Here is a 13,772-nt window from a genome sequence, read left to right on the forward strand (position 1 = left end):
GGAGGGGGCCGAGCCCACGGGGCAGGGCCCCCCCTACACGTCCCCGGTGCCCCCGGAGCGCCTCGCCGGTGGAGGGGGGCTACGGAGGGGGGGGGGGGGGGTCCCGTTCCCCGACCCCCCCAGCAACCGGGAGCCGGCGGATGGCTGGGGGGGGGTCCCGGGTGGGCTGGCACCGGCGGCACCCCCAGCACCGGGAGCCCCGGAGGTGGGGGGGCGGAACGGGGGGGGCATCACGGGGAGCCCCCCCGTCCCCGAGCCCCCCCGGGGGTCCCGGACCCGTCCCCCCCGCCGCTCCCCCCCGGCTCCTTCCCCCCCCCCCCCCCCCCGTCCGGTCCCGGCGGCGCGGGGCCGGGGAGCGGCGGTGACGTCACGGCGAGGGGGCGTGTCCCCGGCGAAGCCCCGCCCCCGGCGCGGAGCGGCGGAGGCCACGTGGGAGCGCGGGGCCCCCCTTTGCCGACGTGTCCCTGGCGCCGCGTGCCCCGGAAGTCCCGCCCCCCTCCGCGGGGCCGGGGGGCGGAGCGAGGGGGCGGGGCCTGCCGTGACGTCACCCGCGCGGCAGCCTCTCGGGCCGGCGCCGCGGCTCCGCTCTCCCGCCATTGGCCGGCGCGCGGCGGGGCGGGGCGGGGCGGGCGGCGGGGCGCGCCGCCCATTGGCCGGCGGCGGCGGGGCGGGGCGGGGCGGCGGGGCGGAGGCCCCGCCCTTTGCTCCGCCGAGGCCCCGCCCCCCGCCGCCCCGCCCCGCGGCTCCCTTCCGCGCTCCCGCCGGGCCCCCTCCGCCGCGCTCCCGCCGCCGCCGCCGCGCCCCCGCCATGGCCTCCGGGGCGGCCCCCGGGCAGGGCGGCCCCGCGCCGCCCCTCGCCGTGCAGCGCGGCATCGTCAAGATGGTAAGGGCCGGGTACCGGCACCGCGCCCGGCCTGCCCGCGCCGTGCCGCGTGTCCCCTGCCCGCTGCCCCCCGGTGCCGCCCGGAGCCGCCCGGCCGCGCTCGGACCCCCCCCGGTTCTCCCCCCTCCGGTGCCGCGCCCGCGCCCCGCGTTCGTGAACCGGAGCTGGGAGGGGGGGACTTGGTCCCGGCCCCCCCCCACAACGGGACCCGCTCCCGGGGGCACCGGCACCGGGGGGGGGCTGCTCCGTGCTGGTTCCCTCCCCCTTGTGACCCCCGGTTTCGGAGGGGGTGCGCCTGCGGAGCCGGGGCGCTCGCCCCCCGGGTTTTACCGGACGGGGCTCGGTGCCGCTTCCCAGCCCCGGAGCCGGGCCCCGGGTGCCCCCCGGTGCGGCGCGGCCCTTCCCAGCGAGCTCGGCGCGGCCCGGAACCGAAACCCGCCGCTGGTGGAAGTCGGCCCGGGGACGGTGCCGGGACGGCGGGGGGCAGAGCGGGGCCAGCTCCCGGGGCACCCCAGGGCTCCCCCCCCCCCCCCGAAGCTGGGCACGGGTCGCTCCGGGGCTGGGGGGCTCCGTCCCCCCGGGGGGCGCGGGCAGAGCCTGGGGGAAACCGGGGGAGCGGGGCTGGGGGCACGGGCCGGGGGCTGCCCGGGGGTCCGGCTGCTCGGGGGGTGCCCCGCCAGGAGCTACGGGCGGCTGCGCGTCCCGGTGATACCGTCTGGACGTCCGCTGTCGGTTCCTGGGGGAGCACCGGAGACCCCCCCCCGCCCCCCGAAAAGCACCCGGTCCCACCTGGGCTCCTGCCGCCCGCGGGACGTGCGCACGTGGGAGCAGCGGGGCCGGGCCGGGCGTCACACGTGGGCACGGGGTGGCCCCGCGCTGGGGCTGGTGGCCGCCGTCCCGGCCGTCGCCGCCCGTCCCCGTCCCTCGGGGTCCGTCCCTTTTCACCATCGCCCCGTTCCTGAGAGTTCCTGAGCCCTTCCTGCCCCGCTCGGGGGCGAAGGTGCCGGGGGCTGCACCGGGTGGCCAACAAACCCGTCCCCTTCCCGAGCCCCAGGGCTCGTAACGGTAACTGGGCAGAACAGCTACGGCGCCTGACTCGTCCCCCAGCGCCCCGTGAATTAAAGGTTAAGGTTTAATTGCACTGATGAAACCTCCAAGCCCTCAGGCGCCCAGCCCTGGATCGGCCGCCGGACGGGGCCGCGAGCGCCGCGGCTCCTGGGCGCACGGCGAGGGCTCGGGGCGGGCAGGGAGCCAGCGCGTGCTGAAACCCAGCCCCGAGGCTTCCCGCGGGCGGCACCCAGCACGAGGCTGCTTAAAACGGGAGCAGGGGGGTCCCGGACGCGTGCCCTGCCTGCCGGGGAGCCCGGGCCGCCACGGAGGGGGACCACAACCGGCGCTGCCGGTGCTGCGGTCGGTAAATGGGCGGCTTGCGGCCTCGCGCAGTCAGAGCTGTTGAAAAACCTTGCTTTTTTAAATGTATTTTTGCTGGGCGGGACGATGCTGGTGGCCGTTAATAGGGCCGGGCGCGGGGAGGAGAGGTGCGGTTTGGGTCTCTTGGTTTCGGAGAGGGTCCCGGCGGCTCTGCCTGCCCGCGGTGGCCGGGTGGCGCCGAGGGCTGTGCCACCGCTGCTCTGCCCGCAGACCTCGAGCGGAGCCCTGTGGTGCGCCCGGCCGCGGGACGTCGGTGCCCGCCGGGCTGCGCGAGCCCTTCCAAAAAGCGCAGCCTTGGGGGCGAGGGCGGCTGCCTGGGAGGGCTGTGCCTGCACGGGGCCGGGCGCCATCCCAGCGCCGCTGGAGCTCCGTGCGTGCCCCCGACGCAGCGACCAGCCCCGTGGATGTGAGCGGTGGGGATCGCCTGGAGGGAGGGTCTGGGCACCGTGCCCCGGCAGGGCCACGTGGGGCAGCTGCTGGTGCCTGGGCTGGCTGCGTGGGCACCGGGGGGGGGGTTGGGGGGGGGTGGGCAGAGGCTGGCTGGACGGCTGGGGGGCGGTGGTCGGCCGCACGGAGTCCAGCTGGAGGCCAGCAGCTCGTGGTGTGCCCGAGGGGTTGGTGCTGGGGGTCCTGGTGGGCACCGAGGTGCCCACGAGCCGGTGATGGGTCCCTGATGCGCAAGAGGCGAACGTCCTGGGCTGCGCTGGGCAAAGCAGCGCCTGGAGAACCGGGCCCCGTGTGTGCCCCCGGTACAGGAGGGGCCTGGGCAGGCTGGGGGGAGCCCAGCGCAGGGCCCCCGGGGTGCTGCAGGGCCTGGAGCCCCCCCTGCTGCGAGGAGAGGCTGCGGGAGCTGGGGCTGCTCGGCCTGGGGAGGGGGCGGCTCCGGGGGGGCTCCCCCACGGCCCTCGGACCCGCAGGGAGCTGCACGAGGACGGGGCCGGGACCGGGACCTGGCACCGGGACCAGGGGCTGGGGGGGTCTCCTCCTGGGGGGGGGTCTCCAAACCCGCCTGGGCGTGGGGCTGGGCACTGGCTGGGGGGGTCCTGCTGGGGCAGGGGGGGGTGGGAGGACACCAGGTGGCTTGTGCACGGTGCTCAGAAAGGGTGCGATGGCCCTGTGCACCCCGGGGCAGGACTCCTCGTGGTTTACATCTAAGGGTTTGCTCCAGGTGCCCCACGGGCACGGCCACCCCTGTGCTGCGGAGGACGAGCCCCGTGGGTGTTTGAGGTGGGGGTCACCACCTCCAGCAGCCGGGCGGGGGTCTGGTGCCACAGAGGGTCCCCCAGCACGTCCCGTGGGTGTCTCTGCTGTGCCCAGCACCATGGAGGAGGCACGGCCGTGCCCTGCTGCCCCCCGCGCCCTCCCAAATGCTCCCGAGTGGCAGCGGGAGGCGACGGGGCTGCTGGGGCTTGGAGGGACGGATGGGACAGGATGGGACCGCAGCGAGCGCGCGTGGTGCTCCTGGCTCAGCTCCGGGCAGAAGCAGCCCCGGCAGGGGGAGGTGGCCGGGCTTGGGAATAAAAATCCCATCTCCTGCGTCCTTCCCGCTACCTGCCGCGCTGAAACTGCCCCACGAGCAGTGGCGCTGGGCGTGAAGGAGGGGCTGGGATGTTCAGCGTGTCCTGGGCACGGTGTTTCCTGTAACCGCTGCGCGCGATGGCGTGGGGTCGGCTGGGTGCGTGGGTGGGGGTCCGGGCGTCTCGTGGGGGGGGGCCGTGGTCTCCGTCCGCCTCCCCGCTCACCCTGTGCCTCCCCGCAGGTGCTCTCGGGATGCGCCATCATCGTCCGCGGGCAGCCCCGCGGCGGGCCCCCTCCCGAGCGACAGATCAACCTCAGCAACATCCGCGCCGGCAGCCTCGCCCGCCGCGCCGCCGCCGGCCAGCCGGACGCCAAGGACACCCCGGACGAGGTGGGTGCCCCCCCCCCCAGGCACGCGTCCCTGCGGTGCGCCCGGGGACCTGGGGACGCGGTGCTGGGGCCTCTCGCTGGCGGTCAGGGAGGAGCCGGAGCAGGGGGAGCTGCCGGGGGCGGATTCGCGCCTCGGAGCCCCGCGGGTTTTGCTCGCGGCTCCAGATCTCTCCTCCCGCTGCGCTTTGGTGGCCGCGGTGCGAAGAGCTTCGCCTCTGGCGCCCTGCGTAAATCTTCCTCGCTAACTCTCAGCCTCAGGTCTCCAGGGAGGAGGGGTCTGCACGAGGGCCCTGCGTCCTCGGTGTGGCTGCAGCAGGCTCCTGATTAGCTCTGGGTGGAGGAGCGTTAATCAGAGCGGGGACCAGGATGAGGCTCTGCCCCAGGCTTCAGCCTCTCATGGGGCTTGGTGAGCTCTGGCTGTGGCTGATCGGGGACTCAGGGGACCTGGTCGCAGCCGGTGCTGGCCCTGGCAGCTCCTCTGAAGGCGTGGGGACACGATGTGGAGGTGGCGCTGCTTTTTGGGGCGCCGCTGGGGTGCAGCAGGGGTTGCCCGTGCCGCTGGCTTGGCGCAGTGCTTGGAAGAAGCAGGGTTGGGTAGCAGAGAGCTGAGCCTGGGGCCACCCATCCTCCCAGCCCCGGGGGTGGCGCGGAGCGCTCAGCTAATTGCTCTCCCTGGGGAGTTTGTCTTCTAAACACTGCTTCAGCCGTTAAATGTCACTCTTTTAAAAAATTACGCCTGTCAGTTTTGCTAATTGTTTATTAGCACGTCATGTTCTCTCCTCCGGACCACTTTCTCCACCCACCCGCTTCTGCGGTGGAGTGGGGCTGAGCTCGCCCTGGCGCTGCCGTGAGTCGCGCTCGTGCCTCCGGTGCAGGAGGGATGGGGACGGAGAGATGGGGACAGAGGGACGGGGACACAGGGACGTGCCGGGCACGGCCATGGATGAGCCGTGCCAGCTCCGCACCCTCGCCGTGAGCACGGCAGCGTGTGCCAGCCCCGGGCACCCGGCGGGGAGCTGATGTCCGCTGCTTTCCTTCCTTTCCTTCCAGCCCTGGGGGTTCCCAGCCCGGGAGTTCCTGCGGAAGAAGCTGATCGGGAAGGAGGTCTGCTTCACCGTGGAGTACAAGACCCCGCAGGGCCGCGAGTACGGCATGGTGTACCTGGGCAAAGGTGAGCACGGGGGGTCCGGCGGGCGCACACAGAGCTCGGGGCCAGGCTGCTGTCCGAGGAGGGCGGGTGGGATGCGGTGGTCGGTGGCAGTTTTTTTGTCACCCAGTTTCCAGCTTCTCGGCAGGGAGCGATGCCCAGCGGCTGTCCCGGCTGCCCGCGGAGCTGCGGGGGGCTCCCCCCTCTGGTGCCGCTGCTGCGGGCACGCCTGGGTCGTGGCGCTGGGTGAATGTCCATTTGCTGAACGTTTTGCCGTTATAAATCTCACACGCTCGCCTCTGGCAGACAGCCGTCACCTGGAAGGAACCCCTTTACCAGCCCGCTTACCTGCGCCCCCGAGCAGGCAGCGGGGTGCCTGGAGCCCAGCCTGGCGCCGCCGCCCAGCCCGAGCCACGCGCAGTACCTGCAGGCAGAGCTTTCCCCGGCTCAGGCTAGAAGCAGTTTGGGGCAAATGGCCTTTTTTTGGGGGTGTTTGACCTGCTGCTAGCTCAGGCGGGCTTCGCCTCTGGTTCGGTCCCCTGGGGCTGGGCTGGGCAAGCAGCACATCCTGGGGGGCAGCGCCGGGACCTGAGCGCTTACGGGTGGAGAAGGAAAACGCAGAAACTGGGGAGCAGGAGCGGCAAGGGCTCGCGGTGCAGGATTGGTGCTGCTGAGCCATCCCGTAGGGAACGCCGTGTCCTGTGTCCCTTGGTGGGGCAGGGGGACACGTAACGGGGCCAGCCACCTCCAGATGCTTGTGGAAACCGTGTTGTTGGCTTGTTGTCTGTGAGCCTCCGGCTCCTGCAGGATGCTCGCGGGGAGGCTCACGCTCTCAGTGCGATTGAGGTCGGTCAGTGCAATTAACGCCGTGTTGATCAGAACTTGCAGTGACCCCTCGGGCAGAGCTGCCTGCTTACCAGGCAGGAAGGACCCGTTCGCGCCCCTGAGGCTCGGGGCAGCCCCAAGGGTGCTGCGCTCAGTTTGAGCGCTTGCTGCAGTGCCAAGTCCCAGCCTGAGCTTGTGGAGGAGTTTTTGGGCCCCGGTCGGCTCTGGGCCCTGATCAGCTCTGGTGAGAGGGGCAGGGAGAAGGCGGCTTGGGGACAGGGCAGTGCTGGCGTCCTGCTGCCGTGTACGGTGCTGGGTCGGCTCCTGGTTGAACCCTCAGCTCCCAAGGAGCGGGGACGAGTTGCTCCACGTGGGAAGTCTCCCAGGGCGCAGCTCGTCCCTCGGTGTGTGCCGTGGGGCTGCCGGGTGGGTGCTCGGGTGCCCCGGGACAGGGCAGGAGGCTCTCCGAGGTGCTCGGGGCGCAGGTTGGCTCCAGCCCGTGCTCCTCGCAGCGTGCTGTGCCGCAGGGAGCTCGTCGGAGGGAGGGAGATGCAGCACCGGGGTGGTGCGAAGGAGACGCATTTGGGGAGGGCGTCCCCTGTGCCCAGACTGTGCCAGGTGAGCCCAAAGCACGGGTAGCTGTTTTTCGCTGTCAATATTGAGTTGTTCCTGAGCTTGCAGCCTGCCGTGGGCTGCCTGCAGCTGGAGGACACCAGGAGCCCCTGGGGATGTGCGTGCAGGGCGAGCATCCCTTCGGAGAGCTGCTGCTTCCCATCCAGCCAGCGTGCACAGCCAGCCCCTCCGTATGGGACACCCGGCTCAGCACCTAAAGCAGGATGCGGTTGCGTAGCCTGCAACAAATAAATCCTGGAAGGGGTTTAGTTGTTGGGTGACACCGCGATCAGTCAAAGCGCTCTTGTTTCAGTCATCTGCAGCCTTGTTGTCTGCCACATGAAGGGTTTTTAATGCTGAGCCTCCCGTGTAGGTGTCGTCCTCATTGTTAAATCCCAGCCTGTCACGCCGCTGCGGTGAGAAATGAAGCATAAAATGTTTCCTGATGAAGTTTGTCAAGGTTTAAATGGAATTAATATGGAAGCGCTGCAGCAGCCTCCTCGGCAGCGGCGCTGGGGGGGTCGCTGTGCCCCGGGACGGGGGGCATTGAGCTGGGACACTGCTGGGGGTCCGGGAGCACCGCTCCCTGGGGACATGCGTGGGCACACGGAGCTTTCCCCAAAGGTCGGGAGAAGGTGGAAGTGCTGGGTGAAGTGCAGGGGGGTAATCCTTGACGTGAGGGGGATTGGGGCTGCTGCAGTCCCGGTGTCTGCGTAGGCTTGGGGTGGGGGAGAGCAAAGCCGCAGCCCCCGGTGCCGAGGAAAGGTGTGCGGGGGAGCTGGGGGGGCTCACAGGATAGAACATCCCACGTTGGAAGGGACCCACGAGGATCATCGAGTCCAGCTCCTGGCATGGTCTCCCCTTGGGGGATCTCCAAACCCACCTGGACGTGGGGCTGGGCACCAGCTGGGGGGCTCTGCTGGGGCAGGAGGACTCCAGGCGCCCCCAGGCTCAGCCCGGCTGTGATCCCGTGAGAAGCTGCCGGCAGCATCAGCGCTGCAGCCCCTGCCTGAAATTGCGAGAGCCCCTTGGATGCCGGGAGGTAGCTGCTTGCTGAGGGATGCTGAGGGCGTCCCCCTCGCGTGCAAACGGTCCTGGCTGCCCCCGAGCCTTGCAGCTGAGCCGGGCGCCAGCCCCTGCTCCTCCTGCTCTCCTCCCCTGCCCGGGGAAGCGCCGTCCCAGGGGGGAAGCGCCGTCCCAGGGGAGCTCTGCGCCGTGCACGGGTCTGGGGCATGGAGGAGCTGCTGCAGGGCACTCAGTGCGAGGCAGCCACGGGTTGTGCCGCGGGGCGGTGCAGCTGTCGGGGTGTGCGGCTGGGCTGGGGTCTGCCCTCGAGGCTCTGATCTCCGTGAGCCCACGTGGGGGGACCGGGAGCTCCCTCCCTGTGTGGTGCTGGGGGTGGTCTCAGAGCCCCCAGCTTCCCCACTGAACTTACCATGGGGTGGGTGCCTCCAGACCCCGATGGCAGCCTGTGCTGCCTGTCCGCAGAGCCTGGACCATGTTCAGAGCCTGTCTCGTGGCCTTGCACCCCGCCCCGCTCAGTGAAATCGTCTCGTTCCCGGGCTCTCTGCGGGGACGAGGCCGGTTTCTCCCGCGCTGCCGCCTGCGCGGTGCCGTCCGCCCGCTGCGTGCCTCCACTGACTGCTCTCCTCTTCCCGCAGACACGAGCGGCGAGAACATCGCCGAGTCCCTGGTGGCAGAAGGACTGGCCTCCCGCCGGGAAGGGATCCGAGCCAACAAGTACGTATGTGGCCGTGCTTCCCAGCCCCGGGAAGCGGCTCCGCGCTGCGGGGCTCCCACCGCTGGTTATCTGCAGCAGGGCGCCCGTGCTGGGTGCACGGGGCTGAGCCTTGGAGCCACAGCTTCGTCCTGGCCCTGCTGGGAATCGGTGGCCCCAGAGGGGTCCCAGCTTGGTGCCAGGAGGAGCCCGGCCGTGGCCACCGTGCCGGCAGCCCCGTGGGGGCCGCTGTTACAGGGGCGTGAGCGGTTGCTGCGCCGGCGCTATAAATACCGGTGGGACGCTATTTCCATCCTGTGCCTGCTGGGCTGGAAGCTCGCCCGTGTCGCTTCCTAAAACTGTTCCTGGCACACTTGGGTGCTTTCCATCCAGTGTTTTCAGTAGCGCAGCCTGTAAACAGGTATGCGGAGTAAACAGAGCGCGCGCTGCCAAGGGCAGGGACGGGGTGCCTTGTTCCTGGGCTCCCCGGTGCAGGAGCCCCGAGCGCCAGCGGGTCCTGGTCCCCATATGTCTGGGGGGACAGTCCCTGTCCCTGTGCCCAGCCGCCCCCCGGCGCCTTCATGGCCCCTGCCTGGGCCCGTAGGGCCTGCGTGACCCACAGGAATTAAGGCTCAGCTGTAGCACGGTCGGGGTGTGCGATGGGCGCCCTGCGTCCCCCCGTGCTGGGCACCGAGGGCTCTGCTGTGACCCGCGTGGTGAGCCTGGCCCCGGGAGGTGGCACGGGGCTGTGCAGGACATCGGGGACGTGCCCCATGGTGGTGGGAGAGCGAGTGCAGCCAAGCAGCCCCCTCGCAAGGGTCTGACAGGGCACAACCACATTCATGGGATGCACGAGGATCAGCTGGAGCCAGCTCCTGCTCCGGTGCTGTGGGCTCCCACCTCTGGCACCCGTGGTGAAGGTGGCAGTGAAGGTGAGCATGGGGCTGGCACCCTGCTGGGGTTTCTGCTTTGGGTCACTTGCTGGCAGCATGTGGCCGTGCTGCCGTGACAGCCGGAGGAAGCTGTCACCATGAAGGGACACCACAGGGACGTCAGGGCTGGGGCTCCCCTGCGTGCCGGGCACCGGGGCGCAGACCGGGCAGGACCCCAGCTCCTCCACCACAGATGCAGGCACCGACCTTCAGCGCGGCTGCTGCCCCGCGTCCAGGGGCTGTGGCTCTGCGGCAGGGAGCTGGCAGCCCTCGCTCCCTGGAGTGCGCGTGATGCTTGCTGGCCAAGGGATGACGTTCTTCAGCCCTTGTGTTTTGGGCAGGTGGTGCTGGAAGGACCCAGCCAGGCAGGTGCCCCGTGGTGCTGTGCCTCGCTGGTGGGTTTGGGTCTGTGCCTGGCACACCGGGGGGCCTGGGAAGCAAACGGCACCGCGGGTTGGGGGCAGCTCAGCTCTTTGGACCCCTGGCTGCTCCTTTCATCCCCCCAGGGACAAGACCCTTCAATGCCATGGCCCCGCAGCTACCCTAGGCCGAAACCCCCGAGGCAGGAGGTGCTCGCTGCCCACCCCAGGGCAGGCAGTGGCATGGGGACATCCCCGAGGAGCTGGGGAAGCGATGGCATGGCTGTGACTTGTCCCTGCCGTCCCAGCAACGTTCCCCCCGAGGGGAGGCGTGGAAGGAGATCGCAGCGCAGGCTGGGCGCTGTCGTGCTGCGCTCAGGGTTGTGGTGCTCGTGCCAGGGGACCTGGGCCACGGGGACCTTCTGGTGGCCTCGGGCTCGCCGGGCTCTGTCCCCTCTGCTCCAGCAGTCGCCTGCTGTGAGGCTGGGGCGCAGGGCGTGTGGCCACCCCGGTCTGCGCGGTTCCGCTGGAGTCCCGCAGTCCCCACAGGACCCAGCTTCCTGCAATTAAACACTGCCTGGGGCTTGTTGCTGCTCAGAGCTCGCTCTCCTAATTCAAAGGACACGTTAATGAATGGGTGCATGAGGAGCCTCTGTCCTCAGCTTCCCAGGTGCAGGTAGAGGAGGCGGCTGGAGGTGCTGGGCGAGCCCCGGGGGTGCCGGGGAGCTGCTGTGCCCCCCCCGCTCTGCTGCCCCCCTGGGGCGCAGGTATTTAAAGGCAGGCACATTTACCTGGGGGCTCCCGGCCCGCGGGGCCGCTCAGCTTCTGCGTGGAGCTCGGGATCCCTCAGGTTGCAGCTTTGCCCTCAGCCGAGCCGAAGAACGATGAACCCAGAATATCCCAGGGTGCGTTTAACGGAGTGTGACGGCGCTTGGCAGCAGCGCTCTCCTTCGTCGGGGACTCGGTCCCCTCGGCATGGAGAGAAGCCTGCTGCTGCCTCCTGGCTTCGGAGGCCGCCTGCTGCTCGCCCCGGGCCGTTTGTGCTCCCGGTGAGCCGCTGGCAGCAGCTTCGCTCCACGGCCCTCGCTCCCAAACCAGGCGCTGGTGGCCGGGGCTGCCGCTGCCCTGCCGCAGGGTCGGGACCTGCAGGGTCAGGACCTCTGCCCCGACCTCCCCGTGCACAAAACGAACCTCGAGAGGGGCTCTGCAGCTCGCACCTTCGCTGTCCTGTTGTAGCTGGGGTGTATGTGGCCAGCAGAGGCACGCCCTGCATGCTGGGTGCCGGAGAGACTTCGGTTTACGGAGCGTTGCTGTCAGATGCGTAAACCATCGCTCACCCGGGCTGTGCCCTTCCTAGACTTGAGTGTTCAGATCGCTAAAGCATCCAGAAAAGAGCCTGAGAGATGGATGTCCCCGGGGGTAAAATATGCAGGACCCGCCAGCGCCCTGCCCGCTTGTCCCTGCGCCCGCTGAGCACCGTGGCTCTGCCCTGACCTGGTTTTTGTCCCGCTCCTTGCAGCCCTGAGCAGAGCAGGCTGGCGGAGCTGGAGGAGCAGGCCAAGAGCGCCAAGAAGGGGATGTGGAGCGAGGGCACGGGCTCCCACACCATCCGGGACCTCAAGTACACCATCGAGAACCCCCGGCACTTCGTGGACTCCATGCACCAGAAGCCGGTCAATGGTGAGCTGGTGGCCGTGGGGACGTGGTGGTGGCTGGGGCTGCGTCTCCCTGCCCGCTCTGCGGTTTTGTGGCTGGCCCGTCCGTGGCTTGTGGGACCTGCCTGTCCCCAAAGCTGCACGCACGGCGCTGCACGCTGCTGTGATGCTGTTCTTGGCTTTGTACGAGCACGCCGCTCACCGTGCAGCAGTATGTGGCCGTGGGGATGGAGCGGGACAGCTCTGGCTCTGCAGCCCCTGCTGAGCCCCTCAGCGGCCAGCACCAACCTCTGCTCTCGTCCTGCAGCCATCATAGAGCACGTCCGGGATGGCAGCGTGGTGAGAGCCCTCCTCCTCCCGGACTACTACCTGGTCACCGTCATGCTCTCGGGGATCAAGGTGAGGTTTGGCTGCTGTCACCTGCCTGCTTATCGTGCTTGCTGTCACCTCTCTGCTCTTGGCACCGGGACTGGTGCGAGCCTCCGAGGGGCCTTACCCACCCCACTGCTCCCCCGGCCATCGGGTGTCCTCCGGCACCGTGCTTGGCACAGCCCCTGGGGTGCGCACACCGTTGCGGGGCCGTCACTGCGGGATGGGGACACTTGGGGTCAGCAGGTACCAGCTCCGTGCTGCGCAAGGTACGGGATGCCCTGGGGGGTCCCGGGCAGCTGGGGGAGGGATAGCCCCGTCCCATCAGGAGGGCTCAGCCCCTGCGTGGCTGTTGGCATCTGCGTGGTGGGGGGATTTGGGGGCAGCTGGGGAGCAGCCCTGCCCGTGTTCTCCCCGCTGCTGGGGGCTGCTGCTCGATGTGCTCTGGGTGCGCCCTTTGCTGCAGCACCAGTGATTTTTTTTTTTATTTACTTTTTTCCCCTTGCCTTTTGAACCTTGCCGTTTTCCTTGCCATCCTCAGCAGGACTGCACTGGGAGTTTGTTTCCGTGCCCTGGTTCGCTCCTGGCAGTGTTTGCTGGGCGGGTAAAGGGCTGTGTCAGCACAGAACGGCCGGAGAGCATCGCTGTGCACACATCCCCGGTCCCTCTCTGCCAGGCTACAGCCGGAGCTCGGGCACTTGGGGTTTTCCTCCACTTCTGCGATGCTGAGCCCGACCCGAGTCTTGTGCTCGCGGCTCCTCTCCACTTTTCCTGGGGAGCCAGCACAGGGAGAGGCCCCCCGGGGTGCCTGCGGAGCTGCTGTGTCCTCCCCACGGCCCTGCTGCTGCTGGGACCTGTCCGTCCCTGGCAGCTCTGCCAGCTCCTGCCCCGTCTGCCCTCCATGAGCACCCATTTTAAGCCTGGTTTCCTGAGCAAGCAGGGACTCCCCGAGGTGCCTTGGCGGGGAGGAAGGGCTGGACCAGGCGTCATAACCCTTTAGAGCCTCCTGACTTTGGGGCATGGGGTTTTTGGGGCCAGCCAAGCTCCGTGCCCGGTCTCGCAGCACGGCTCTGTGCCACGGTGCCCCCGCGGTGCCGTGATCCCGTCTGTGTGGGTGATGTTCCCTCCCCCTTGCCGAGGTTTTTGGGGCCCACCTTGTGCTGTGGGAGCCCGCCCGTGCCCTGACCGCGTCCCTGTGCCGCAGTGCCCCACGTTCAAGCGGGAGGCGGACGCCCCGGAGGTCCCCGAGCCGTTTGCGGCCGAAGCGAAGTTTTTCACGGAGTCGCGGCTGCTGCAGAGGGACGTGCAGATCGTGCTGGAGAGCTGCCACAACCAGAACATCCTGGGCACCATCCTGCACCCGGCAAGTGGGGGCGGTGAGGGGCGGGATGGGGGCTGCCGGGATGCTCTTCGTCCCCTGCTGGAGATGCTGGAGCTTGATGCGAGTTCCTGCTGCCTCCATGGGGCCCGGAGCAGCCCCGCAGGGCTGGGAGCCGTGCTCTCTGCCAGGGGATGTAGGAGGGCACGGGTCCGTTTGAGCAGAGTCCTGTGGTCTTCTGGGGTCGCATCCTTTGATAGCCCTCGGGGTGCTGTGGGCCAGGCCTTGCATCGTTTGTGGGCACTGGGGGCCCGTGACAGTGAAGGGGCCGCGCAGGACGCGCGAGCTCCGCGCTGCAGGACTCAGTGCTGGGGCAGGGCAGGATAAATCCCGATGCCGTGGGGTCCCGCGTGCGAGCGTGCGTCTCCTCCCTCTCTGCAGAACGGCAACATCACCGAGCTGCTGCTGAAGGAGGGCTTCGCCCGCTGCGTGGACTGGTCCATCGCCGTCTACACCCGCGGGGCCGACAAGCTGCGCGCGGCCGAAAGGTGAGCCCGGGGCTGCGGCGCTGCCAGCGGGCACGCGGGGTGCTGGGCCCCATCCCCATCCACGCACA

At 69.7% G+C, this 13,772-nt stretch overlaps 1 protein-coding gene across 1 annotated transcript in view; it reads left to right on the forward strand.

The window, feature by feature from the left end:
- Positions 1 to 784: 784 nt before the first annotated feature.
- SND1 (staphylococcal nuclease and tudor domain containing 1) overlaps positions 785 to 13,772 on the forward strand; it is a 116,923-nt gene continuing 103,935 nt past the window's right edge. Inside the window, exons 1-8 of the mRNA XM_035569324.1 lie at positions 785 to 883; positions 4,074 to 4,223; positions 5,273 to 5,393; positions 8,468 to 8,546; positions 11,334 to 11,494; positions 11,777 to 11,868; positions 13,043 to 13,201; positions 13,598 to 13,704. Coding sequence (XP_035425217.1) covers positions 809 to 883; positions 4,074 to 4,223; positions 5,273 to 5,393; positions 8,468 to 8,546; positions 11,334 to 11,494; positions 11,777 to 11,868; positions 13,043 to 13,201; positions 13,598 to 13,704 — 944 coding nt within the window. The 5' untranslated portion in view covers positions 785 to 808. The remainder of the gene's footprint in view (positions 884 to 4,073; positions 4,224 to 5,272; positions 5,394 to 8,467; positions 8,547 to 11,333; positions 11,495 to 11,776; positions 11,869 to 13,042; positions 13,202 to 13,597; positions 13,705 to 13,772) is intronic.

This window comes from Cygnus atratus, chromosome 1 (assembly GCF_013377495.2).
Source record: "Cygnus atratus isolate AKBS03 ecotype Queensland, Australia chromosome 1, CAtr_DNAZoo_HiC_assembly, whole genome shotgun sequence".
NCBI lineage: Eukaryota > Metazoa > Chordata > Aves > Anseriformes > Anatidae > Cygnus > Cygnus atratus.